Source organism: Rattus rattus, chromosome 5 (genome assembly GCF_011064425.1).
Source record: "Rattus rattus isolate New Zealand chromosome 5, Rrattus_CSIRO_v1, whole genome shotgun sequence".
NCBI lineage: Eukaryota > Metazoa > Chordata > Mammalia > Rodentia > Muridae > Rattus > Rattus rattus.
Window position 1 is genome coordinate 112,603,996 of NC_046158.1, and position 25,416 is coordinate 112,629,411.

General features: G+C 44.1%; 1 protein-coding gene across 1 annotated transcript in view; it reads right to left on the minus strand.

The window, feature by feature from the left end:
• Positions 1-5,328: 5,328 nt before the first annotated feature.
• Fermt1 (fermitin family member 1) overlaps positions 5,329-25,416 on the minus strand; it is a 34,401-nt gene continuing 14,313 nt past the window's right edge. The window contains exons 6-14 of the mRNA XM_032904277.1: positions 23,067-23,174; positions 22,353-22,484; positions 20,621-20,670; positions 16,435-16,559; positions 15,231-15,337; positions 13,681-13,902; positions 12,981-13,105; positions 8,923-9,064; positions 5,329-6,380 (exon numbers count right to left, since the gene is read on the minus strand). Of these exons, the coding sequence (XP_032760168.1) occupies positions 6,207-6,380; positions 8,923-9,064; positions 12,981-13,105; positions 13,681-13,902; positions 15,231-15,337; positions 16,435-16,559; positions 20,621-20,670; positions 22,353-22,484; positions 23,067-23,174 (1,185 nt within the window). The 3' untranslated portion in view covers positions 5,329-6,206. The remainder of the gene's footprint in view (positions 6,381-8,922; positions 9,065-12,980; positions 13,106-13,680; positions 13,903-15,230; positions 15,338-16,434; positions 16,560-20,620; positions 20,671-22,352; positions 22,485-23,066; positions 23,175-25,416) is intronic.

Genomic DNA, 25,416 nt, shown 5'->3' on the forward strand with positions numbered 1-25,416 from the left:
ACTGATCCTTGGCATCTGAGGAGTTGTTTAGTAGAAAATGTGACATTTGGGATCTAATATAAAGCAATTGGAGGGAAAAATTTCCACTATTTTGTGAATTTCATCTAAATATCTTCTGTGAAAATCAACTCAGGTATTACCTGCTGGTGGTTGGGGTCTGAGCTAGGTGTTTTCAGGTGACTATGGCTGTGTTAAGGAACATGACTGCCTTAGTTAGGGTTATGATTGCTGTGATGAAACACTGTGACCGAAAGCAATTTGAGGAGGCAAGGGGCTATTTGACTTAAGCTTCCACATCACTGTTCATCAATGAAGGAAGTTAGGACAGGAACTCAGACAGGGCAGGAACCTGGAGGCAGGAACTGATGCAGAGGCCATGGAAACGTGCTTGCTCCCCATGACTTGCCCAGCCTGCTTTCTTATAGAACCCAGGACCACCATTCCAGTGATGGCACCGCCCACAACAGTAAACCTGATGGCGGTGTTTTTCTCAGTCGGGGTTCCCTCTTAGATGATTCTAGCTTGTGGACATAAAATACACAACGACCTAAAGTGACTTGGGAAGAATTTCACCTTACAGATGCAGCTCTTCATGAAGGGAAGGCAGGGCAGAAATGAATCCACTGCCAAGGTTGGCAGCCACAGTGAGGGAAGATACTCAAAGGGCCTGACTATTGTTTCCTTTTGTGGAGTTTAAGACACAGACGCGCTGGTTACTAAGGGACATAGCATGAGCAGTTCTCTGCTTGAATTAGTAGGTTTGGATTGCGTGAGCCTTTGCGTGTTTCGTGTGCCCCTTTACTTAACGCATCTGCTGTACACCACGTCTCCAGCTGTACTTAGGCATGCTATGGTAAAAAGGGGATTCTCCCTAAAAGTTCACTTGGGGACATCGTTTTGATTATTGTTCATATGCCCCCAAATAGTTCAATCTGGACTGAACTCTGCTGCCTGTACCCAGCCATGACTATGTTTGACTAGAACCTGTTCAAAGGTGATGGTCCATGGAGAGGAGAAACTTATTTGGAGAAGGCGGTGCATGCAGCTCAACACAGGTTTGGATCTGTATGTTTCTAACAGGCTCTCTCCCCCTCCCCCCACTGTGTGTGTGCCTCTGTCTCTGTCTCTGTCTCTCTCTTTCTCTCTCTCTGTGTGTTTGTGTATGTGTCTGTGTATGTGGGTGTGTGAGAGACAGACACAGAGACAGAGACACAGAGAGACAGAGACAGAGATAGGGAGTGAGAGGGAAGGGGAGATTTGGACAACCAAACTGTCCTCTACATCTTCACAAAGATGCTATCACGAACAACCTGGGGTTCCTGGCACAGAAGCTTTGAATTCACACGGAAACATCCAGCGCTGTGCTGAGAGTGTACCTGAGTTCAGAGGACCTGGACCCAAAGCCCTGCTTCCTGCGCACTGGCTTGTGACCTTGACACGCTTCGTGACGTCTGTGCACGATTGCACTGTGTGCTGGAGCTCGACTGTCTCGGCTGGGTCACCTGATGTCCACATCTCTTTCCAAGACTGTGTACACTCCTGTCACACTCACTGTGGCGTGAGTCTTTACATCACAGGAACTGGCGAATCAGCATTCCCCACGGCCACAGAGTTTCTAAACATTTTCCAGCACTCCGTTCCTAAATGTGTGCAGTGAGGCTTGTAGCCCATGCCTGAACGAGGAGAGGGGTCGTGGGAGGCATGGGGCACAGGAGACCATCAGCATCACTCCACACCTCTCTCAAAATCAATCTCTCTGCCATGACCTATGAGCTATATTGTTGAAACTGCCCTTTGGGGAGGTAGCCGCTGGTTTCACTCACTGACTCCTAACTTCGCACAGCTGTTTCACCTCCCGGGATCTCTCTCGCCTTGGGGCATGTCTGACCACGGTCCAGCCTGTCTTCTTAGCATGAAATGTAAATGACATAGCCAGAGGAGCTGGAGGTGACAAGGTTAGAGTGGCATTTGCACAGGTCTCCTTCCATGTGCCTCACAGAGCCTTGCTGACGCCATGTTGCTTCAGGCCTTGTGTTCCTGACACAAGTGCTGGCTGAGGTCTACACTTTGAGTAGCAAGGCCTCAACTTGAAACCAATGTGGGTCTAATATTTTGCGTCTGGCCCTCAACAGCAATGAGGAAATTCACATTTGATGTGTGTATCTTTGGAGAAAGAAACACCGATTTTACTTTTTTTTTTTTAAAAAGTAGTAGTGGTTCTTACAGGTTGGCTTGTTTTCCAGTCCTGGTTCTTTGAGGACAGGCAGAAGCTTGAATGACAGCATAGAGACCTGGTCCCTTCTGTAAGTAGCCCAGCCATCTCCAGAATACCCCACCGTTATAATGCCAGGCTGCCAGGAACAGTGTCCTTGCTCTATCCTAACAGACGTATGGCCCACTTGGGATTCAGCTAGGAGCTGTATTCAAACTAGCTGCCCCGCTGTCAGCATATTGCCTTCCCTGATACAGGGCCTGTGGAGGGCCCCAAGGCCTTTCAGGATGATGTATTGTTTGGGTCAGACCATGCAGGCTTTGGTGCTTCCCTTCCCGTAAGTCTTCTGCTTCTTCACAAAGGGTGCTGCATCCTCCTCAGGGCCTGTTTTCTCATGTCATGTGATCACAGATGTTGGGGCACTTAATCTGGTGGCATTAAAGATTGGGTTCCATGTGACTCTGGACTCAGGTCTAGTTTAACGATCAGGTTCCTATTCTTAGCAAGAGGGTTTCCTATGCAAAGAAGTCTGAGAAGTGACCATATACGCTGAGGGTTACAATTATGTGGATGTGCTTTGACCTTATGCTTTATACGCACTAGGTACACACTCTACCAGCTGAGATACGTCCTCAGACCAATTAAAACGATTTTTAAATTACTTCAGGGAATAATTACTGCGTAGTACTTTGTCTTCTTAGTCCATTGACTAAAGGACTAGCTTTCCAAAAGACTCCGTATTTCCTTACTGTTTAGGATTCAAAACCCAAATTAAAAACAGTAACAGAAACCTTTTAGTGAGGTATTTCTCAGAAGAGGTATTTCTACTGAGACTTCTCTGGTCCACCGCTATCTTACCCATCTAACTCCAGTGCAGCCCGTTTCCCAAGCTGGTGATTCTTCCCTACCAGTATGATTGATCCTGACATGGGGATGTTGACTTGGTGGCTGGAAATGGTAGCCACTGGGTCAAACTGTACCTGGGAGTGGGGGACACTGAGTCTCGTTTAGTGGGAGGTGGCCAGTGCCTCAAGACTGTGCAGGGCTGGAGAAGGTCGACAAACTCAGCTTTGGATCCTTTTCCCCACCGGCTTTCAGCCATACAACCTCAGGGAGTTTTGACTCCTCAGGAGAATGAGTAGATGAGCTCTTCTTGCCCCCTATGGGCTGATGTGAGAATTGCATGGAGAGATTCCTATACACTGCAGGGTTCTATCTATTAGGGATCATTAAACATTAAATAAAGAGGCGCCCTCAGCACCCAGCTATCAAACGCTGGGGCCTTGGCTCTTCTTTTTTCTCCGGACATAGAGTTATTTGCTTTCTGGTAGTTTCTCAAGATCTAGAAAGGGTCAAGACAGGCCACATAAGGTTAGGACAGGGCATGTCCTATCAATGAGAGAAGAACTGAAAGCAAAGATTAAGAAAGAGTCTTAGCTGACATTTTAGAACTCAAGGTCAAACACTCTCATTGCCTGGAGAAGGATCTGGAATCTTGGTGTGCAGAGGCACATGACAGGCTGGAGTGGCTCTTCCTTCATAGCAGAGAGAACGGTCACCTTTAAACAGACAGCAGGCAGGATAGGACACAACTGGACTGTATTAAAACACATATAAAAATCAAATTTAAAGTCATATAAATAACACAATGCAGTTTTCAGCATCTATGGCAGATAATACAGCAAATGGTGTGTGTGTGTGTGTGTGTGTGTGTGTGTGTGTGTGTATGTTGGGGGCAAACAAATTAAAATTTCACCAAGGACAAGTCACCTGGCCATTTGTATCCAAATGTTAATCCCTTCCCCCTAAAAAAAGGACCCAACTTCTCTTTAGAGCCGTGGCATTTAACATTTTCTTCTTATACCAATTCATTCCTTTGAGATGTAGCTGTGTCATCACGGGAGGAATGCTACCCCAAACTGCATAATGTCTGCAGCCAACTCCTCCAAGCATTTCATGGAAATGTCAGCCAACCATGAAAAGCTAAGGAGGGACTGACCTGAAGGCCAGGTCTGGGTGAAGGAGGGAAGCTGAATTCTCATGAGCAAAATGTAATCAAGGTGACAAATAATCAAGGAGGTCATCGGTCATCGTGACCAGAATTTCAAACATCTGTCTAGGCTCTAGCATGTAAATTTTTTTTTTGAGAATGGCTCTTATCATGGAGCCCTGGCTGGCCTCAGACTCACAGAGGTCTGCCTGTGTCTGTCTTCTCAGTTCTGGGATTAGAGGCACACACACTGGGTGTATGCTATGCCTAGCCTAGTGTGGTATACCTAGGAATATACTGTACCCTGTCTAGACCCTAAACAGTAGAGCCCAGAGTGTTTACTGCACATACTCAACATATGTGTCTGCATAAAACACCCCAAGTTAAGTTCTTTGTGATGGGAACCAGATCTTCCAAATGCTTAAAGTACTTCTGAGCAAAGTTGAGCCCCAGAAATTCCGCGGGAACCTGGAAAGGTTCATGAGTACACACCTCTAGGGACAGGCTAAAAGAAACCTCCAGAAGGTTCTTCTGGCTCAGGTCTGTGGTCTCAAGCCAGGAGTGTCTCTTGACTCCTGGAATTGCAGAACTCCCCCTTCCCAGGTGGCTTGGTTGGGAAACAAAGCAACAGCTGAGGTTTGAAGCTCTCTGGGCTCCATCCAAAACCCTGAAACATGCAGCCTAGGAGAGAGGCAGAGTTCAAGGAAAGCTCTTGTCTTATCTGTGCAGTCTGAGTTCGTGTGGAAGGAGAAGGCTGTGTCTCAACAGAAGAAAACACCTCCCTTTAGCTCTGAGACTGCAGTCTACCTACTCAAAACCCACTCATTCCCTCCTACCGAAAAACCAGAATACGGCATTCAGGCAGCTGTCAAGAGCTTATGCTTGTAGCAGGACAGGAATGATACTGGATAAAAAAAAAAAGCCCCGGAGAGTCTGTTACTGCCTGTGATTTACAAAGCTGAAGGTGTTTAGGGAAAATGGCAAGACTCACAGAGGCAGACTCCACCCCCAGAATGAGCTGAATGGGAAGAAGAACACTTTCTTACAACCCCAACAAACCAGGGCTCCGAAAGCAGATCTTCAACATGGTGGACTCTAGAAACAGATCACGGAGTTCAGAAGATCCCTTAAAGCCAGGTACTTGGAACTCAGTTGAGGTCCCCTGCAAGAGCAGCAAGCCCTCTTAACTGCTAAGCTATCTTTCCAGCTCCTTAAAGGTGCTTTTGATTAACAGAGTGCTGGGTCTGTTTTCTTGAGACCCAGTCCAGAATCAAATCGACTGAGTCATGGATCTTGGCTAAGAATGGGCTCCCAGGTATCCCTGTGTCTTTAAGAAGGACTTCACTGTGTCTGTGGGATGCCCTAGGAATGGAGCCTCTCATGTCAGCAATACTATGAGGACCGATGATTAGACCAGACGGTGAGTGGTCACCTTAACAGATGTGACAGTCACCGTAAACTGATGATGCTGAAGACCACTGTAACCTGCTCCTCCCCACTCATCTCTCTGACCTCTAAAGAAAAAAGGCGATGAGACTCCTGCTGCCATTTTGGCAAGATGAGAGCTACGCTCAGTTTTGTTAAGAAGGACCTGAATGTACGGAATGAGATTTGTACTCACTACACATCGCTTTTACCTAGCTCTTCTCACTGCTGACTTACCGTGAGGCATATAAGCAGGTCAGCTGTTGGTTAGGTGTGCCTGCAAAGCCACAGAGCTGGAAAGCCATGCTGGCCTTAGAGCATCCACAGAGTAAGTACCAGGCCTCTCGTTCCCCACCCACTTTACAGGAAGCGCAGCAGGAGCCCAGTCTACTGCTGGCAATGGGAGGCAAAGTAAGGCGAGGGGTGTGTTCAGTGTGCTCAGACGAGGCAAGGACCTGGGCGTCTGATGGTAAGCATACATTGTGTGGGTCTGAAAGCTACACACAGGGAAAGCCACGGATCCTCTTCGTCCAGGAAGGGATTCCTAGGTCCAGGTAGGCCAGGTAGCCCTGCTTCACTTCAGTCCTGACCGCCAGTCAGTTTGTGAAAGAGGTCCTCGTCGAGCGTTTCATTTTGATCCTTGGATCGTGTGGACAGGAAGATGTAGCCACCAATGTACTCGTGTACAATCTTGCAACCTGCACTTAGGCAGGTGAACGCAATGGAGACATTTTGGTCAAACTCGATTGCCACCTGGAAAAGTAAGCCATGGATAAACTTAAACTTCCGACAAGGAAGGATGAGAAAGCAGTTGGAGAGAGTCCCCAAAGCTGAGGACTAGTGAGGTCCCCAAAACCACACAGAAAAATGGCTTTCTGAAAAATGTGTTTGCTCTTTGCGCCCTCTTGTGGTATCAGCTCTGATGTGTGCCTGGTAAGTTAGTGGTTGTTTCCTTAAGTCCATTGCTTTTTCAGAGGTATTCAGAGGAGGGGATATGGAGACAAAGTTTGGAGCAGAGACTGAAGGAATGGCCATTCAGAGCCTGCCCCACTTGGGGATCCATCCTATAATATGTATACAGCCACCAAGCCTAGACAATATTGATGAAGCCAAGAAATGCATGCTGACAGGAGCCTGATATAGCTGTCTCCTGAGAGGCTCAGCCATAGCATGGCAAATACAGAGGCGAATGCTAGCAGCAAACCATTGAACTGAGAACGGGGTCCCCATTGGAGGAGTTAGAGAAAGGATTGAAGGAGCTGAAGGGGTTTGCAACCCCATAAGGACAACAATGCCAACCAACCAGAGCTCCCAGGGACTAAACCACTATCCAGAGAGTACACATGGGCAGACCCATGGCTCCAGCTGCATATGTAGCAGAGGATGGCCTTGTTGGACCCCGATGGGAGGAGAAGCCCTTGGTCCTGCCAAGTCTGGACCCTCCCTCCCCCCCAGTGTCGGGGAATGTCAGGGCAGGAGGCGGGAAGGGGTGGGTGGTTGGGGAGGGGGAACACCTTCATAGAAGAAGGGGGTGGGGGATGGGATAGGGGTTTATGGATGGGAAACCAGGAAAGGGGATAACATTTGAAATGTAAATAAAAATATTCAATAAAAAAGAATGTCCCTTTTTAATTGTCTGTCTGTCTTCCTGCCTGCTTGCCTATCATTGATTCATCCATCATCTATCTATCTATCTATCTATCTATCTATCTATCTATCTATTTAACATCCTGATCACTGTCCCCCTACCCCCACCATCCCCTCCCACAGTTTCTCCCCCTCCCTTCTTCTCTGAGGAAAGGGAATCCACCAGGTATCCCCACCCTGGCACACCAAGTCACTGCAAGACTAGGCACTTCTTCTCCCCCTGAGTAAGCAGAGAAAAGGATAATTTGAGGAAAGGAGCTGAGTAAGAGAGACAAGAAGACATGAGGGAATGGGGTGAACAAGAACAAAGTACTATCAGTGAGCAAGCCATGGCTTTCCCAACTTCAACTTTATGTTAAAATTTTCAGTTTTTACTTAAAAGCTCCCAAATTTTTCACTGTAAGTATTGGAATAAAAGTTATATATATATATATATATATATATATATATATATATGAATACACACACACACACATATGTATATATATAAAGACTGTCTCAATTACTCTCTGTGTGGAGGGACAGGGAGCTTTAAGATGAGGTCGCACTGTCTGTAGCCTAATCTGGAAACCCTAACCTGCACTGATTCTCCTGTCTTAGCCTCCCGAGTGCTAGGATTCTAGAGCCACCATTGGGCGCTGTAGACTGTTTAATGAAGAATAAAAGGCCTGCCTTTGTTTCCAGGAGCCAGCATCCTTTATCCCTTCCTACCTGAGAGTTAGAAGGTTCTAAACACCAGAAGACTTAGAGGATGGCCCGTTCTCACCCCCTTTCCCCGGAGTTCCCTGCATGTCTTTAAAATGGCTGATGTTCAGCCCCCACTCCTGGACAGTGATATTAGATTGCCTCAAGGCATTAGACCTACTTTCTGACCTTCATCCTATGCACGTGTGACCAGACAGATAGCATTGCAGGGAGGAATCCAACATTCTGAGAAGAATGTGGGTCTCTCACTTCTCCTTCACGGTGCTGGTTTTGTATTTGGTGTGTGAGCTGGGGTGGTTGGGTATGTGCAAAATGCACCCGTGTGCATCATCAGTAAAATGCTAAGGCACCTCTAACTTTACACAGTATTTTCTAGGATGCATGCTTGATTTTGGCCTAAATATAGCTCCTAGGATGTAAAATGGAGGGAAGTTACACAGCTGCGGGCTGAAGAGCTCATCTCACAGGACGAGCTTGGCCATTCTGGGCATGTCTATGGTGCCTTCAGCACTACTCCGCTCCTGGGCCTGGACTGTGCCCTGGGCAGGCATCTGAACCTGTAGGTCTGCAGGCAGTTGGATGAGGCTTTCACGGATTTGCTTTGTGTAGGGCTCATCTAAGGTAGCAATGACTATGCTCGATCACATACAATCCTATGGTGAGTTTATGAAAATGGAACAACTGCATAGCAGTTTTATAATCTATATGGAAAATCTTCACAGAGGCTAAGCCAATTGGCAGTGTTAACCAAAGAATGCTGGGTCTAGACTTGTTAGGAAACTGTCCAGAAATATAGGCTGGTATTTTAGTATACAATTATCCCATGTCCATAGCTCCAGAGTTCTGACTATAAAGCACCTTTAAAAAAAAAAATCAGAGTGAGCTGAATCTCGGAGAATGTGCATTTATGGGCAAGTTGGACTATCAGAAGCCTCTGCCTCACCTGCCGGATTTCCCAGTTGACATTCCACTGCTTCATGTTGGCAAATCTCCACGTTGTAATTGGTATCCCAGTGACTGCATCGATTCTAATCAGCCTGTTGTATGAAACTCCCAGGATGTCATCTTTCTTGCTTCCTTTAAATCTGAAAATAACAGTATTCATTAAGAGAACAACTGTCATTCACAGACAATTTCTTAAAATCACTTATTACTGTTTGTATGTATGATGTATATGTGCGACTGCAAAACACACGTGCGGAAGTTAGAGGACAACCGTACGGTGTCAGTTCTCTCCTTCCACCTTTGTGTGGGTTCTGGGGAACTCAGGTCACCAGCCTTGTGCAGCTTTTACCTGCTGAGGCAGCTCATGGCCCCACATACAGTTTCTTAAAGGCCACCTCGTAACATTTCTAAATTATCTCAGAAGAAAAGACAACGAGCAACCTGCTTCCTAAAGGAGGGCTCTCTTACGGTGACAAACAAGTTATGAAGAACGGGAGGGAGCTAACGCTTTCCTGAAGATTGTCTTTAAAGGAAGATGACATCAGAAGAAAGTGAAATCAGAGGAAGTCAAATCACTTCATACAGAGTCAGCATGTCTGTGTCCTAGGCTGAGGGGGTCACCATATCCAGAACATTCCTGACCAGCAGAGAGTAAAGGGCACGGAAAAGTGAAGTCCATATACCAGATAACAGAAGGAAAACAATGGACATTTGGGAGTTTGAGCATGAGATTATTACCATTTTAGATAGAGGTTAGAAAAGGAGATGACAGAAATAAAGAGTCAATGCTTGCGGTTGAGTGAGCTACATGGATATCTGGATGAAAAGTACTCCAGGCAGAGAGCACAGCTGCTTATGTGTATGAGTATACTTAAGGACTGCCAAGAGGCCAGGGTAGCTGGTTTGTATGAGGAGGACAGAGGAACAGACACAGAGAGCTGAGCTGCAAAAACGAACTGACTCTGAGGGGCACAGAAAGACTCTAGGTTGTTTTGAGCAAGGCTTAGCATGGACTGTCTTAGATTTTACAAGAATCACTTTGTCTGGTGTTTTGGAAGAAAAGGCAGCAGGGAAACTAAGTAAGGTCACCTGGCACTGCTCAGGTGGTGGTGGTGGTTGTGGTGGTGGTAGTGGTGATGGTGAAATTCTCTGTGTGCTTTGGAGGCAAAGCTGGTAGGATTTGCCAGAATAAATGATGTCAATGCAACAGAGACCACAGAGTCACGAAAGACTTGGGGCACATCTACAAGAAGAATTTTCATTTAGTGAGGTGCAGCTCACTAAATTCAAGGAGGGGCAGCTCTAAGGGGGGAAGATTAGGAGTTTTGGATATGGTGAGATGCCAATTTATTAAACACTCTGGTGTGGATGAATCTGCAGTTTTAGAGAGGGTTCCTGGCTCAGGATGCACATCTCAGAACAGCCAGCTCCTTATATAAGGGAAGCTGAACAGACAGCAGAGCCCCGAGAGCACGAGTAAGCATAAGTTCCACAGGCGTGTGCCTCCAGTATTATAAGAAACCAAGGAGACGAGAAAGAGCCAGGGAAGGAGATGAAAAGAAATGGCCAGGGAGGGAGGAGGGTAACTAGGGAAGGTCAAAGGCGTGCTTTACGGTCAAAGGCTGCTAAGAGGCCTTGAGGCACAAGGGCTCAGAGTTAGTCACCAGATTCAGCACAGATCAAGGGTGACCAGCAGGTGACCTTGATGACAAGTGGAAGGCGGTGGAGTTGGGAGGCACATGCTTGGAACGGGTCCAACATGCTAGAGGAATTCTGCAAGAAAGGGGACAGACACAGGGGCAGCAAGGGAGAGTGTGAGGATGGGAGGCGAATAGCAGTGTGGATGCTGAAGAAGAGAGAAAAGCAATCTGGGTACCATCCTAACTGAACAAACCACTTCTCCTCCTTCTCATCTCTATCTTCCTTCCCAGGACCATTTCTATACCTTTTATATTCTGTTACTTTAAGTCTTTATTCTGAATAAAAGAATGAATGAATGAATGAGTGAATGAATGAATGAGCTTTTAGAGACAAGGTCCTACGTAGTCCAGGCTGACTCTCTTGCTTCCATCTCTCAAGGGCTGGCATTACAAGTCTGCACTACCATGCTCAGTTCTATGAAATTCTGGGGATCCAACCCAGCCCTGTGCATGCTAAGCAAGCTCTCTACCCACTGAGCTACATCTGTGGCCCCCGTAACATTTGATATCAAAACGTAATGCATGTGTTGCTTTAGTGTATGGAGATGCCTTGGGCTGCTCTCTAACCTCTAGAAGTTGTGATGTAGTTGTGATGTACAGACCCAGTTTCCTGAGGATGGCCAAGTCCCCGCTGCTGCCCATCATCCTACATATGGGTTCTGTTCTAGCTCTTCCTTCTAGTCCTGTTTGGGAAATATAGATTTTTTTTTCAAAATTATACCTTGGGCTTCTGCCTCAACATCTTTATAAACCAATTCTGGAGGTTACAAGTGTAGGAGCTGGCAGGACTAATGGGCAAAAGGAGAAGTCATGTCCAGGAGTAATCATCCTGGGATATCTGTGCAGGACCTACCTATTGGTTACAACTGATCACCATGTGACTCACACTGTTTCCTGGTTGGATTTGCTCAACATTCCCTGAAGTTCAATCTTGGGTAGAGCAATGCAAATGCTCAGGGTCAGAAGTTAACACGGGAAGGGGTGGGATGGCATGCTGGGCTTTGTTGGTCTAGGAATCCACTGTGTGTTGGCCTCTGAGTTCCAGGTATGTGTCATGTGTATATACATGTACACATGTGTGTGCTTGTATGTGAAGCCAAAACAACTTTGTCTTCTCTCCACCTTTTTTTTTTCCTTCTTTGTGCTTGGGATGGATCCCAGGGCCTTGAACATGTGCTCTACCACTGGGCTACATCCCTAGTCCTTGGTGCTTTGAGATAGTGTCTGGCTATGTAGCTCAGGCTGGTCTCCAGGCTACCCCTAAACACAAAGTTCCCTTGCCTTTATCCAGGTTGGCGGGCTGATAAGGGTGTGCCAGCCTGTGCCATTTCTCTAAACCTTTTTGTAGTGAATAGAGCAGGAGGAGTTGTTTTTTTGGGACAAAAGGTGTAAGCAAAAGTTAAATGAGATGTGAACAGAAGGAAATGGATCAAGATGTATGAATGCATTCTTTTGTTAGCAGAGGCAGGAGGAACCAGACCTTTGGCCAGAACTATGGGAGAATGGACTTTTGTTGTATATAACAGTATCTTACAGCACAAGGCCATCAGCCACATGGTGAAATGAGATTGTGACGAGCTACCATTCTCCCTTACTTAGAAAAACAAACAGACTCTGTTGGCTTAAGAAAAAAAGAGTACTTGAAGCTGGGAAAATAATTAGAGAGATCTGGGGGGTCCTGGAGAGAAGGGAGTGGTAGAAGACAGATTTGATGAGAACATCAATTTACAAGCCTGTGTATGGACACACTTTGGAGAATCGTAACTCTATATGGTGGACACAGCCATCGTACAGGTACAGATTATTAATGTCAGTATCTCTGACTATGGGGTGAACTTGGACAAATCATGTAACTTTTTTTCCCAGAGAAAAATATGTTCTCATCTGTAAAATACAAGAAAGTAATTACAGACAAGTCACACGCAGGGCATTCAGACTCAGCAATCTGCTGGGAGCCACAGGAACAGGGTCCTGCGGAAAGGGTGGGGAACATTATCCCCATACAAAGGGCCACTGTGTGAGATACATGGCAGGAAGGTCACACGTGGCACTAACTCAGCGGCTGACATTCTCCATTTGGTTTAGCCCAGGTGGTTAGCCTACAAGAACACAATTTCTTTGTAAAATGTGAACATTTTTTCCTGCATTTAGCTGAGTTTCACGGAGTGTTGACTCACTGAGCAGAAGGCACGGAAGATTCTTAAGGGCAGTCAGTGTACTTGGGCCATTTGTAAAATGGCAACGTTCTAAAATAAGAAGAACTTGACATTCTAGACTGAGTGAGAACAGCAGTAGGCTTCCAGAATGCCGCCTATGGTCGGACGGCAGATGGAAGGCAGATGGACCCTGTAATCACCTGACAAGGTAGTAAGTGAGGCCGAACTCAGGTAAGGACTGCCATGCCTGGATGAACTGCAGTTTGGCTTCGACCAGAGGCATCTGGGCTACGTTGTGGTGAGCTTCCAGGATCCGGGCCGCCAGCTAAGCAGAAATGAGACATCAATGACTTCACAGCTGCTGGTTTCTTTGTAACCACTCTCCTCGATCCAGATCCCCAGTGAGAACGATAAAGACAGGACTCCACTGAACTCTGCACAGATGGCTCATTCTATTAATTAACTAATGAACTAATTCACTTTCCCCACTCTGTCGGGTTATGAAAATGATTGAGTAGAAGGAGAGCCAAGATCAGGCAACACGCACACATGTGTAAGGCTCATGCAAACGACTCTCTCTTCAACGTTGATTCCATGGGACTAGGTTCACCTGCGCAACTTCTAACTCACTCTATGGAAACATACTTTGGATTCCTAATTTGTAGGGACTAAATGACTTTATCCTTAATTAAGTTCAACCCGGGACTATTACTATATTCAAACATCGGTAAAATAATCTTTAACAAAATCAGCGATAATTCTATCACATTGTCTACTACCCAATGTGTAGTCAAATTTCTCTATTAACCTAATTTTCATAGTGTTGGTCTTAATTGGATGGAGTCCCTCCTTTTCCTTTAGCATATAAGTATTGTATAAAACAACCAAGCAGGCGAGAACCTGTTTAGACTTGTGCTTCTTTGCACAGCGGGGCGATACTAAGCACTCTGGGTTCATATCCATGCTTTCCAGACTGGAAGCCACCAGAGGTGACGAGTTCCGGTTTTTCATCTTGAGAAATGAAAGGATGCTGACGACCTCTGGCTGGTAGGAGCTGTCTGCCATGGTTTTACCCTTCGAGGCCAAGATGCACGCAGCCATCCACCGGGCATATTGATCCTCCTGAAACAAAAGCCAGAGAGCTTAGATGCAGGATCACTTGTGGGGCCACCTTGCCGCAGACACAACAGAACTTGGCTCTATAGTTGATCATAGCCAAAAGGCAGAGAAGCCATAGGAGGCTTTGGGCTATGATACAAAGCTATCACCTTCCAGTCAAGGAAACGTGAGGTGCACATGCTCTGAGTGGCTGTGAACCATTGACTGCGTCACCCAGCAGGCTTTGAGCCACTCTGCACAGGGAATTTTGTGTGATGACGCAAAGAGACGTAGGAGTTCTGAGCTGTGCAGACAAATGACGCTTCAAACTCCCAGAGAGCTTCATCTATCCTTTCCCATCTTCATAACATGGCTGACATCCGTGAAGAAGAACCTCTCCCTCCCATCAGCTTTCTGTATTGTTTGTAACGTCATTTATCCTAGGTGAAGATTCTAAGTCTAGGGAGGCAATCATGGCCTCGGGTGGAATCTGAACGAGTCAGCAGCAGTTCCTATTAGTCTCTAAAGCCCGCGCCATGCAGCCTGGGACACAGAATAAATAAGTAAACTCAAACTGCAGCAAGGAGCCACGCCCAGCGAGACCTGCATCCAATCAGATGCAGCCGGCTAAGAGCAGACCGGAACATCAGACTCCTCCAGCCCAAATTCAGGGGTTTTTGGAGCATCAGTGCAGCACGTGTCTGTTATAGAGCTGCAGCTTGAGACACTTTCTATATGGCCGCCATTTATACAGTTCTATGGAGAAGCCTTCAGTTCTGCCGTGATGTGAAAACATGGTTTAATGATCGTTAGTTCTCCCTCTCAGTGGAGAATTCAATGCTTTACACACAGTGTTTAGTGCTTCGCTGTAAATAGGTTTGGTCTTAGGTGGTCTAGGTGTAGGCTAATGTATGTGTTCCAAGCATGGCTAAGGTAGGCTAAGCTGGGGTGTTTGTAGGTTAGGTGTTTTAAATGCTATTTTGGGTGAACAGTAATTTTAGTTTGTGATGTGCTTATGGGATTTAACCATATGAAAATCGATAACTTATCTGTGTGCTTTGTTCTAGCATTAAATTGTATGTATGTATGTATGTATGTATGTATGTATGTATATACGATGTATTTATTTTTGTGTGTGTGTGGGTGGGTAAGTGTGATGTGTATCCCAGTTCATGAGTGGAAGATGTCAGAAGACAAGCTGGGGGATCCAGCGTTTTCCTTCTACTCTATGAGTCCAGGGAATTGAACTCAGATCATGTAGCTTGACAGCAGTCACCTTTACTCACTGAGCCATCTCATCAGCCCCTGCTCCTGATACAGAGGAACCGATGAGACTTAGGGGCTTTACTTACATGGTCACATCTCAAATACACTTCATTCATTCCGTCAGCAACAGGGATTAGTAACTTGATTCCAAATTTTCTCCCTGCTACATTCACATCTGGCACAATTTCACAGCCTGAAGAAGAAAAAGGAGGGGCAAAACTGAGTGCTGAGAAATCTGTTGTAATAAATGTCGACATAAAGTCTTTGCTTGACCATAAGCGAAAGCCAGAGGAGCAACTAATAACAATAATTCAAGGAAAACTAACTAGGCTTATAGACAACATAGATAAAAATATGATTTTATTATTTTCTTTTAAAATTGAATTTATTTTTAGGATGATATTGGGTATCTTGTTAGAAATAATCACACAGGCATACATACATATACGTAAGCATACATATATACATATACACATATGTACATGTATGCATATGTGTACATATGCTTACATATATTGAGCCAAGATCTCAATGTGTTCCAGGCTGGCCTTGAATTTTCCGTGTAGCTTAGGCTGATCTTGAATCTATAATCTTCCTGCCTCAGGTTGTTATTTTTTTCTAAAGATGTATATATATATATGTGTGTACACTGTTGCCATCTTCAGACACACCAGAAGAGGGCACCAGATCCCTGTTGCAGATGGTTGTGAGCCACCATGTGGTTGCTGGGATTTGAACTCAGGACCTCTGTTAGAGCAGTCAGTGCTCTTAACCACTGAGCCATCTCTCCAGTCCCTGCCTCAGGTTGTTATTCCCCACTCCTGGTATGAATACAGAATTTAAAAGAGATCAAAGCAGAAGTGATTCTCTGCTATGATGATGACAGAGCTGAGCATACTGACTGATTAAATAGCTTGGGGAGCAGAGACACCAATACACTCACAGTCACTTTTGGACATGAGAATGGACACTAATGTAATTAAGAACAAAATACAAGATTTCTTGGCATTTTTTCCTCTTCTGCAGTCTTGGTATTGAACCACAAACCTTGCACAAAAATACATGCTGTACCACAGAGTCACATCCCCAACCTGAACATAACTGCTTTTGAACCAGACACCCGCACATGCTGGATGAGAAGGGAGAACACAGCACAGATTTCACACAATGACCGTGCCCTGTGATGGAGAGGAGCTGCTGTTTGGCAAGCAGTAGGCTCAGAGCTTCTTCTGGATCCTGCTGAAACTGTGTTTTCAGTGTGCATCAGAGGGAGGGGCAAGAATCTCTTACCTCTAATGTTCAGCTTCTCTATTGGCTCTCCTTGTTCGAGCTCCTGATTTTTAAAGTAGGCTATCGATGTGTCTTTAAAGACAAACCAGTATTGCTTGAAAGCTTTTAACATTAGCTTCTTGGGCCTGCAAATGAGAAATACAGCCAATAGTTAAATGCCAGTCATGACTACAGAACACATTGCAAAATTTGAGTGGATCAAGGCCTTGAGATAACATGTTCTTTATTTTTTTAAAGCAACTTTCAAATTTCTGGTTTTACTTCTATTTTTTTTTCTTTTTTTTTCGGAGCTGGGGACCGAACCCAGGGCCTTGCGCTTGCTAGACCACTGAGCTAATTCCCCAACCCCTTCTATTTTTTTTAATTGGTATTGAGGATCAAACCCCGGGCTTTGTGCATGCTGAGTAAGTCCCATACCACCATGCTGCATCCCCAGACCACTAACATAAAAGCCAGAAATGAACCACTGCTGTGCAATGCGCAAACTAATTCAAAGACCCGGAAGTTGGGAGCCAAGCTTCTTTGGCCCATGTTCTTCCTCTGCCACATCTCATTTTAAAAAAATTGAGTAGCTGCCTCCTGATGTATGGGTAAATATTTATAAACAGCAACACTGCACTACTAAAATATTATTAAACCTACACAAAAATGTAAAGTGAACGTAACACGTAGCCCTTTTCAAGAAAGGAAGCTGCTACTTACTCAAAAAAGCCATGAATTTATCCCAGCTGTGATTACTGAACCAGGACGCCATAGCCCTGCTTGCACAAGTATTTGTTGAGACAGAACTATTAATTTTCATCATCTCTGAAGCCAGTCACTCACTCAGGAAAGTTAAGTAGGATATACCAATTTAAAAATGTTTAAGCAGTACGTTTCAAACTCACTGTAGCTCTTGAATTAGATGATATTTAACATGGAAATACACATTACCGAGTCTTAAAAGCATTCGGACTTTTTAATCTTCTTTTATGGTTTTAGGGCCTGAACTAGGACCTGGCACAGTAGACAGACACTCTATCATTGGACGAGCTCCTCAGTCATTACTGTTTTTATAAAAGCACTTTATCGGGGAGGGATGGAGGAGGGGCATTAAGGAGAAGAAAGTGTAATGACACTTAATTGGGAAGGTGCCACAATGCATTGCTTATGCCAGCTTAAACATTACAAAAAGCCCGTATTGAGGCATGATTGACACATAAAGACCTGTGCATATCTGACGCGCCTATCTGGATGGATTTGGGGTACCTGTGTGAGATCATTGCCATGAGTGTCCCATATGTGTTTGAAACGTCTCAGAGTTTCCTCGCATCTCCCTCATATTCTCCTTAGTGCCCAAACGGTTAATACTCTTAGCAAGCTACTCTCTGCTGCAGAGACCTCTAGGACTCTCTCTTACCAAACCTTGGTAACCTCTGTCATCAGCTCATCTCCTCCTTGATCAGACCACACCACAGTGCTACCCTCTACGCCTGTGAATTTGATGTTTAGACCTACAACCTGTTTCTCTTTTTAAGACAAGGCGTGATTACTGGCAACAGAGTAACCATGGAAACATTGCAGAATATTTTAAAAATGTTACCTTTGGGGGCTGGAGGGTTGGCTCAGCGGTTCAGAACACTTACTGCACCTGTATGGCAGCTCACAACCATTTATAACTCTATTTCCATGGTGTCTAATGCCCTCTTCTGGCCTCTCTGGGCATCAGGCATGTATGCGGCACATGAACATACATGCAGGCAAAACACTTATGTACATAAAATATGAGTAATTGAAAAAGCGATATTTTCACAACATTACTATCGTTCAAAAACTAGCTATTTCATAACTGTTCCTTCAAGGGGAAATCAGTGTTTATTGTTTTGGAGGTGTGTGGTGGCTTACAAGTGATGTCCACAGGGTCATCAGTTTGGGATATTTATTTTTGAAAAACAAAATGTCATAATACCACTTACAGGCATTTGCTACAGGAAGCCAGTGAGCCTCCCCCCGGCCCCCGTCTTCTTTCTTTTGTTTTGTTTTTGGCTTTTTGAGACAGGGTTTCTCCGAATAGCCCTGGCTGTCCTAGAATTCACTCTGTACAGTAGGCTGGCCTTCAACTGAGAGATTCTCTTGCCACTGCCTTCCAAGTGCTGGGATTAAAGGCGTGTGCCACTACCCCCCAGCTAGTTTTATGGGGACCAAGCTTTCATGATCATTCCCCATTTATTTACAAAGTATTGCAAAGATAACAGAATATTTAAAGACTCTTATGTTGAAATGAATCAAGTAGCCCTGTAGCTCATGTGTAAGTATTACTGAAGTCCCTTGGTCTGGTAGCTTGCCTATACATAACAAATCTTATCTCTTGAACAAATTTTATCTGCAACATTCCTATTAACTACTCACAGAGCCACTTGCTCTCCTCCTAAGTGGCACTGGTAGCAGCGGTGGCCCTTGCAACTTTGCCGTGTTTCCTGTTCACATGATGTCACCTAGTAGTGCCAAGACGTATGAATCTGTTTTTCTCCAATGTGGGTTTATAAGGATCTTGTTTGGTGTATATTTATGGGCCTTTAGGAAGTAGACTTGAAGGTCTGACTTAATGCTCTCTCCGTACTACACAAACCACTTCCTATCTGTACTGGTGACCCGTGTGGCATGACTGGGCTGCCACCTCTCTGTTGTTCTCCCTCTGGTGTTAAAGACTTTCCCTTATCAATGGCTGGGTTTATCAAGACTTACTGATTTATTGGCTTTTCTTGCCAGAGACCTATGATCCAGGAATTTAAGCATATTCTAAACATTTATGAAAAACTCTTAAGTATTCTCTTTTGAATGTTTCATTCTCTCAACTAATTTCTTTTAGAACTCTCAGTAGATACAAATTGGGTCTTCTTAGTGTATTTAAATCATATTTTCAATTTACACTTTTTGGGCTTTCTCTGATTATATTGAATCATTTGGTGGTTAATATTCTGAAAGTATTACAAATTTTGTTTTGTGATTTTGGGTATAAGTTACGGCTAAAGACATCAGGCGACAGAACTGAAGGAGTTAGAGGTCACGTCCAACATGTCATCTCTTTGTAAAATGCTAGACCATATACAGGAAGGGGCTCTTTTACCCTCCTCCTCCTCCTCCTCCTCCTCTTCCCCCCTCCTCCCCCTCCCCCTCCTCCTCTTCTTCTTCCTCTTTGTGAAGTTCTAGTTATACTCTATTCAGAAACTACCAAGACCAAATTTCTGTGTGAAACAATTACTCATGTTTTATAAAGCTATACTTGCTACATCGAATTGCTCTGTCCCCCTGAAGGTCTGAATATTATTAGACTGATCACTTTTAATTATAGGCACTTTTGCCACTGAAGTTCCCTGAGCTCATACCCTATCATCACAACAAAAGACTAAACAAGCCAATACTAGAAACTCAGCGACAGATACGCCTTTGGACTTTTGATTCTCTTGTAGACCCCATTCGCCATTTAGTGTTTGCAAGTCCTTTGCATCTTATATTGTCAAAAGCAATTTGCATTCCCCGCCCCCACCCCGCTCTCTGAGAAGCCGGCTGCCCCAGTGAAGTATTAGTTTGTTAAGGAAAGTCAACAAGCCATAAAGTGACACAGTAACTGCATTGTTTCTTTCAACCTAACACTCCTTGGCACTATCACAAAGGTGGCGGTCACCCATTAAAGCAAACAGAAATAGTAGCAGGTTGGCCAACACTGAGCAGGTGAACGGAGGGTAACAAATGGGCTCCTCCCTGGAAGCCCAGAAACAAAGTGCTTGCTCTCAGAGCTGTCACTCCTGAGCCTTCCAAGCAGATCCTAACAGAAACGCCACGGCAGCATACATGTCCATTCTTACTGATCTGTTCATGTTCACACTGGTGTGTGAGCATCTGTATGCCAGGCACTGTGCTAAACTCTTCAAATGCCCCATTTCATCCCAACAAACTTAAGAAGAGGATACTCCCACTTTATAGCATAAGAAACCAAAGCACAGAGTCATAGAAACTCCACTCCATGGAGCCAGGGTCTATGGCAGGGAGTTAAGGTTCAACACACTATTGCCTTATGCCAAAGCCCGTAACACAGAGCTTACCTTTGACCTGGGGACCTGCCTGCCGTATGAAATTATGTCCAATTCCAGACCATGATTGTGAGGGTCTGTTACAGGGCATTCCTCTGCCCTTTCAAGATACTTACTTAAATAATTTGAGATAATCTGCCAGTTTAGGGATGTCAGTAATGTCCTCCTGAGGAGAAATATGAGAGTTACCAGCAGGAACTTCACAGATGGAGTTGCTAGTTCAAGCCTGTGCAACCAGCGTGTCAGTCACTTGCCACTAAGACTTAAAATCTGAATCAATTAAAATGAAATAAAATGAGAAACTGAGCTCCTTAGTTATGTAAAATACAGTAGCTTTCACGGGGGAGTCGGGGTGGTGGGGAGTGGAAGCTGAGTGGGAAGCGAGAAGGGGCCCTTGGGCAGGTGACAAAGTTCTGTTTCCCAAGTCTGGATGGCGACTTGGTTGACAATATTAATTTGTTAATATGTATATATTTATTTAACTTTGTGAGGATAGGAAATATGAAGAGCAGTAAAAGAAAAAAAATCAACGGATATTTCTTACACCTGCACATCATTTAAGTTAAAAACCCAAGTTAGGAATGATGTCTTTAACGTCTGAATGGATCTGTATGGACAGACCTTTGTGAGTTTTAAGTTAAAGTGGGCGACTCTAGTAACATCCAGGTCACTGATTAAACCTGAAAAGCACCTAGTTCAAAGTTCGTTCTGAGGTGGCAGTTGATGGCTGGCTACAGCTTATAAAACTACTCAGGGAAGGAGGGAATTTCTCATTTGTCCCAAGAAGGATTAACTTCCTGTTACATATTCAGCATAGGAGGCAGGCGAACAGGAGTTCAGCTTCTGCTTGGGCAGGGCTCTGCTTTGTGCATTAAGTATTTGCTCTCCTGAGAGACCAACTTCCCGATTTAAGGCAGGTATGGATAAGAGAACTCACAGTGAATGGGCAAGAATGTGGTGACTCACTTAGCTCCAGTTTCAGAGGACCCCCTGCTTGGATTCAATGCGATTAATTATACCGTTGGTTGAAGAAGTTAAAACAAAAGAGTGCTCAGTAAGAGAATCAAATCAGTGGGGCATTGCAAGTCTGTATCCAGCCAGCACCTCTGAGGTGAGGGGTCAAGAGTGATAACCAGTTTTCCTCCTAAGGTATGACTGGAGGGTTTTGGTTCCTGAAATGAAAAACGTTTAGGAGTGTTCGATGATATCCTAAAACCTTCCTAATGCTGGGCCTCTTTAATATAGTTCCTCCTGCTGGGTGACCCCCCTCAGCCATAAAATTTTTTTTGTTGCTACTTTCTAACTATAATTTTGCTGCTGCAGTGAATTGTAATGTAAATATCTGATTTGCAGAGTATCTGAGATGTGACAGCTGTGAAAAGGTCATTCAACCCCCAAAGCAGTCACAACCCATAGGTTGAGAACCATTGTCCTAGGGAAAAGCCATCCTCTCTGTCAGCCTTACACAGTGGCAACGTAAGACCAGACACCAAGGCTTTTAAAGCCTTTTCTTCACCCCCACAGGTTCCCTGTGCCATAGACTGTACGGTTCTTTCTAGACTTAAAGGACCAACTCCATGTTTTTTGCTAGTGTAGTGGAGCTCACGGTAATTTCACCACATACAGTGCCAACTGATCGATCCCCAGGAAGAAATGCAATACAACAGTTTCGGTTGGTGGTGATAAAATTCTCCTAATGATCCCTCGTAGAGCTAACCCAAGAGAAGCCAGTTCTTGCTAACTAAGCTTGTCCCATGAGCAGCATATTTTTCTTCTTGGAAGACATGTTCTCTTAGCTCCAATTTGTACTCGCTAGAACAAATTCTGAGTTAACAGAAGTGATCGTACCAAAGTGTTGTCCGCCTTCCCGCCTTCGAGGGTCACTTCCAAACTTGACAATGCTGCTTCTACCTCATCAACCTCAGACTTGGTTGCAAAGTCCTGTATTTCAGCACACAGCGACAGCTTGCTGATGTGATACTAAAACATAAGCAGAGACTTTATTTTTATTTAATTTACTTAAATTAATGTATGTTCTTGAGACAGAATCTTGTCAGAAGTTCTAGACTGTTCAGGCTAGTCTCAAACTCTCTAGGTAGCCTCAACTGCCCTTGAACTTATGATTCAGTTCTCCCAAACAGTGGAATTAGAGGGGTGCTCTACCTCACCTTGCTCAAGGCAGAGATTTTAGAAATCTTACAGCCACAAATGGATCATTAACCATCTCTTCTTTTTTGAGAATTTCCCTCAAATCCTGAATACCTTCTGGAAGGAAGTCTGTCCGCTCAGAGAAATGGCATCTAATCAAACTAATTGTGAGATTCACAATTGTGGTCAAACCTTGTTCTGCCTTGTCGCTGTGTCTGTGGAGGCAAGTGACTGGGGATGCAGAATAATTGCCTTACACAGTAGTGTACACATGGAGAAGGCAAGGAACATTTTACATGGAAACCTACTCTCCTAATTTTCATTTCTTTCTTCAAAGAAACAGACAGTGTGCTTTAACCAGAACAAACTAGAATTCTTCCCCCCTCCCAGGAAAAGCCGCAGACATCCCATAACCTGCAGAGCTGCAAAGATCAACATTTCTTCTTCTGTGCAGTCGATTTCCTCCAGGAGAACAGCCCATCTGGCTTGCTCGTAGAGTTGGTTAATTCGGACAGCATCATACTAGAGAAAGAAAAAGAGGTGCAATCTGGAGGAAATGGACAATTTTCTAGACAAACACCAGGTCCCAACGTTAAATCAGGCATAGATAAACCATCTAAACAACCCTATAACTCCTAAAGAAATAGAAGCAGTTATTAAAAATCTCCCAACCAAAAAGAGCCCAGGAACAGATGGGTTTAGTGCAGAGTTCTATCAGACCTTCATAGAAGACCTTATACCAATAACTGTCCAAACTATTCCACAAAACAGAAACAGAAGGAGCACTACCGAATTCCTTCTATGAAGCCACAATTTCACTTATACCTAAACCACACAAAGATCCAACAAAGAAGGAGAACTTCAGACCAATTTCCCTTATGACATAAAAATACTCAATAAAATTCTCGCAAACCGAATCCAAGAACACATCAAAAGGATCATCCATCATGATCAAATAGGTTTGATCCCAGGGATGCAGGGATGGTTCAATATACGGAAATACATTAACATAATCTACTATATAATCAAATTCAAAGAAAAAACCACATGATCATTTCATTAGATACTGAGAAAGCATTTGACAATATTCAACACCCCTTCATGATAAAAGTCCTGGCCTGGAAAGATCAGGAATTCAAGGCCCATTTCTAAACATAGTAAAAGCCATACACAGCAAACCAGTAGCTAACATTAAACTAAATGGAGAGAAACTTGAAGCAATCCCATTAAAATCAGAGACTAGACAAGGCTACCCACTCTCTCTCTACTTCTTCAACATAGTACTTGAAGTCCTAGCCAGAGCAATCAGACAATGAAAGGAGGCCAAAGGTATACAAATTGGAAAGAAAGAAGTCAAAATATCACTATTTGCAGATGGTATGATAGTATACTTAAGTGACCCCAAAAATTCCACCAAAGAACTCCTAAACCTGATAAACAACTTCAGCAAAAGTGGCTGGGTATAAAATTAACTCAAACAAATCAGTAGCCTCCCTCTACTCAAAGGATAAACAGTCTGAGAAAGAAATGAGGGAAATGACAATAGTCATTTTATACAAATTTATACAATAGTCAAATTTTATACAATAGTCGCAAATAATATAAAATACCTTAGTATGACTCTAATCAAGCAAGTGAAAGATCTTTATGACAAGAATTTCAAGTCTCTGAAGAAAGAAATTGAAGAAGATTTCAGAAGATGGAAAGACCTCCCAGGCTCATGGATTGGCAGGATTAATATAGTAAAAATGGCCATTTTGCCAAAAGCAACTACAGAGTCAATGCAATCCCCATCAAAATTCCAACTCAATTCTTCATAGAGTTAGAAAGAGCAATTTGCAAATTCATATGGAATAACAAAAAACCCAGGATAGTGAAAACTATACTCAACAATAAAAGAACATCTGGGGGAATCACCATCCCTGACTTCAAGCAGTATTACAGAGCAATAGTGATAAAAACTGTATGGTATTGGTATAGAGACAGGCAGGTAGATCAATAGAATAGAATTGAAGACCCAGAAATGAACCCACACACCTATGGTCACTTGATCTTTGACAAAGAAGCTAAAACCATCCAATGGAAAAAAGATAGCATTTTCAACAAATGGTGCTGGTTCAACCAGAGGTTAGCATGTAGAAGAATGCAAATCGATCCATTCTCATCACCCTGTACAAAGCTTAAGTCCAAGTGGATCAAGGACCTCCACATGAAACCAGATACACTCAAACTAGTAGAAGAAAAAGTGAGGAAGAGTCTTGATCACATGGGCACTGGGGAAAATTTCCTGAACAAAACATCAATGACTTATGCTTTAAGATGAAGAATTGACAAATGGGACCTCATAAAACTGCAAAAATGACACTGTCATTAGGATGAAATGGCAATGAACAAATTGGGAAAAGATCTTTACCAATCCTACATCCAATAGAGGGCTAATATCCAAAATATACAAAGAACTCAAGAAGTTAGACTCCAGAGAGCCAAATAACCCTATTAAAAATGGGGTACAGAGCTAAACAAAGAATTCTCAGCAGAGGATTATCGAATGGCTAAGAAGTACCTAAAGAAATGCTCGACATCCTTAGTCATCAGGGAAATGCAAATTAAAACAACCCTGAGATTCCACCTCACACCAGTCAGAATGGCTATGATCAAAAACTCAGGTGACAGCAAATGCTGGCGAGGATGTGGAGAAAGAGGAATACTCCTCCATTGTTGGTGGGATTGCAGACTGGTACAACCACTCTGGAAATCAGTCTGG